Source organism: Atta cephalotes (genome assembly GCF_000143395.1).
Source record: "Atta cephalotes unplaced genomic scaffold scaffold00025, whole genome shotgun sequence".
Lineage (NCBI taxonomy): Eukaryota > Metazoa > Arthropoda > Insecta > Hymenoptera > Formicidae > Atta > Atta cephalotes.
The window spans coordinates 214562-217975 of NW_012130089.1; the positions used below are offsets into that span (position 1 = coordinate 214562).

General features: G+C 34.2%; 1 protein-coding gene across 1 annotated transcript; it reads left to right on the forward strand.

Moving 5' to 3' along the window:
• The first annotated feature begins 289 nt into the window (after window positions 1–289).
• Window positions 290–565, forward strand: LOC105620202 (28S ribosomal protein S21, mitochondrial). Its single transcript, XM_012201707.1, has one exon. The coding sequence runs from the start codon at window positions 290–292 to the stop codon at window positions 563–565; it is 276 nt and encodes a 91-aa protein (XP_012057097.1).
• The last annotated feature ends 2849 nt before the right edge of the window (window positions 566–3414 follow it).

Consider the following 3414-nt stretch of genomic DNA (forward strand, 5'->3'; position numbering starts at 1 on the left):
ATCTTAATCTAATCTTAAAAAAAGTAAAAATAAAAAGTATTGCTCAGAAGTCTTAAAGTTCTATATTTTTAGTTCACTATTTTTATTTTATAATATTTTTATTTTATAATAATGTAACAGATATAAATTTAATTATAACATAATAGTAAAAAATTAATTATAAAATTAAAGACTTTCTGTTCTGAACACTTATCAACTTGTTTATCTTTAAGCAACTACTTAAAGGTTAAGTAAAATGTTCATGGAGAAAAAGTATGGTAACGTAGTTGCTTTTTACATTATTTTCCAGATGGGTCTTCCACGACACATTCATCAATTCATCAGCCGAACGATCTTTGTTCAGAACAATGACGTAGATAAGGCATGCCGCTTATTAAATCGCATACTGTCCAAAGAAGACATCTTTGGACAGTACAGACGCACAAGGTATTATGAAAAACCAACTCAGGTCAGACGTAGGATCAACTATGAGAATTGCAAGTCGATCTATAATGAGGATATGGATAGGAAGATCAAATTTCTTCTACGCAAGAACAGAGTAGATCCTTTTCCCGGTGCATCGTAAGATTGCCTATTCCATGTTAGATTGTATCATTGCAATAAATCTATCCATCAATTGATACCATATAATTTATTTATGAATAAGTATTATCGAAAATATATAGAAAATATTCTAAAATAATACTGATTATTTCTTCTTCTAATTATTTTTACTTTATTCCTCGTATGTATGATACAAATTGATCATTCAGAATATTTTCGCAACTGAAGTTTATAGCTTTATTTATATTGAATGCCCTGCTATATATTATTTCTATTACGTTTCACGCGGATGGATCCGAAAGTATTTTTGCATACAAATAAAAATTGATGAGTACATAGTGAGAGACAAAAATATAATCTGCAATCAGAGAAAATGGATCAATAAGAAATGCGCTTTAAACGTTAATGCAGTGCCAAGAAGCAAAATGAAAAATCATCCTGGCGGACAGAAACGCGTTTTCTCGCTATCTCATGCCATAAGTAACTCCAGGAAGTCGGTTTGTTATGAGTAGTGCGCATTCTCTCTCTCTCTCTCTCTCTCTCTCTCTCTCTCTCTTTCTCTCTTTCGTATATTCTTTTTTCTCTTTTCCATCCCTCTTTCTGTAAGCGACTTCTATCATCTTTCTTTCGCGAGAGGCGAGAAAAGACAAAACGTCCGGTTGGTTGGTCTGCTTTCCTGGCAACGACTTCGCCAACTTGGCGAAAATTGAATAGATAGTGGCGCCCGGACTATGCCAAGTTTTCCAGCGAGGTTTGTTGGTGGACAGTAGGGTAATTCAACCCCTCCTGTGGAAAGGGCGAAAAAGGAAACGAAAGAGAAAAAAAGAGAAAAACAGAAAGAGAGCGGCGGTTGCTTCTGTATCCTTCACTTGGCGGACGACAGTATTAGAGTAGGTAAACTATAAGTACTTTCGTTCCCGCTCGCGAATTAATTTTCAAAATCGTTCTCATAGCGAGAAACGTTTGGCAAAATGTCCTACTGGAATATTAGTGTGAAACTGGAATATTAGTGGGAAACAAGGTCTTTTATATTCGTTTATATTCAGTGTCACTGCATGCGCTGGCTCGCCTTCAGATGTACGAGGATTCAATTTTCAAATAATTCCCATTAAATTGGCGCTGGTATTAAATCCCACGATTTTCTCCATTTCAATGATTATTGCTACAAACTTTATTTGAAATTCTTCGATTTTACTTTTCTTATTATTTTTCGAATTATTAGGAAGCAAATATACAATAATTAACTATTCTATTTTCTTATTCTAAAAACAATAAGAATCTTTTTTTATTGTACATTTGAGAATATAATCAATGAACTAGAAATAAATGCCTATAACAGTCGAAGCTAGATCTTTAATGCTTATTTAAGAATAATTTAATGTGAATTATATATATATACTATATATGTACTTGCATATATATATTATATTTGCCAGTCATTCGAATCGAGTTGATTTTCCGAACTTATAAACGCAATTAAACTACTGTAATAATATCACAAATTAAATTAAATTGTCAAGCAATTTCTAATATAATTTGATGCTTAATCGGGCATCATATTAGAACAATGTTAATGTGCTGAAAAACTGTAAATAAATTTATTGTAAATGAATTTTGTATTATTCTAAAAAACTCTTTACACACAATTCTATTTAATTTTCAAAGTTTGAAAAGTAATAAGGAACAAACTAAATCAAAGTCAATTTTGTCAGTTCAGTAATATACATGCAATCTAAAAGTTCTTTAATTAGTAAGTCTGTGTTTATTTCATTTCAAATAAGAGAGTATCATTAAATGAAAGATTCACCTCAAAGGTTTAAAAAAAATTACAGTCTATAATCATATAAGGATAAATGCCTCATAAAAGATGCAGATATTTCACATAACGAATAAACTGTTCCGAAAGGGTTAAATGGGTTAAATGGTGATAAATTCCACAAAGTCGTGCGTCAGAGAGAGAGGGGACCGGAGGGACGTAGAAAGCTTCTCAAAGTGCTCGTCAAGTCGTATAATCCGCGATTTATTTGACCCGAGCCGTCATAAATTCGGCCTCGGTGCGTTATTCCCGTAACTAGGAGTAGCAAACGGATCTCATTTCAGCCATCGGGACCACACTGTCGCACTATCAAAGAGGAAAAGAGAAGATCAGGAAATGGGGAGGGAATGATCCTCGCGTCGTCTCGCTTGAGAAGGCGGTTTGGCTTAACTCCCGGGAATCTGGATCCGAAACTATCCGACGAACTACTCGCAAGACAGTTTGCCCAGAAACGGATTTCTGAGTCCCGGGGGATGCCACCCTGCCTGCGGCCCCCACCTTCAGGCCGTCGTTCTCCTTCCTCGACCGTTTCGATTTGAAACTCCGCGTATGCCTTCTCTACTGGCCGAATAACACGATGGCTCCATTATTGCGCCGAGTGCTTTTGGGTATTATGTGATGGGATCGGATTTCAAGTCTGCCCATCAAAATTATCAAAATGGAGAAAGAAATAAAATAAATGGAAAAAAAGATTCGTCTGAGGAAAGCGAAAATCGGAGGATTTTTTTCCCTCCGACGAAAGCTTAGAAAGCTTACCTGATTGAACCACCAGTGTTAAATATTAGGTATATCTTTGCACAATTATGCCTCACATTAAATTTTTATTTATTAGGCAAATCTATTTTAAGTTAAGGGATGCATTGGATATCCAAAAAGTATCCGGTATCTGGCACTTTTTTACTATCCGACCAAATAGTCGGACATTATTAGTTATAGTATCTGAGAATATATTCGGTTGAAATTTGATATCATTAAATTGTGGATTTTTTCTTACAAATGTTTTAGCTAGAAATGAGTGTATATATATATATATATATATATATATATATATATAT

Coding starts and splice junctions, on each gene's coding strand:
- LOC105620202 (XM_012201707.1), top strand. CDS start 290: ATGGGTCTTCCACGACACATTCATCAATTCATCAGCCGAACGATCTTT.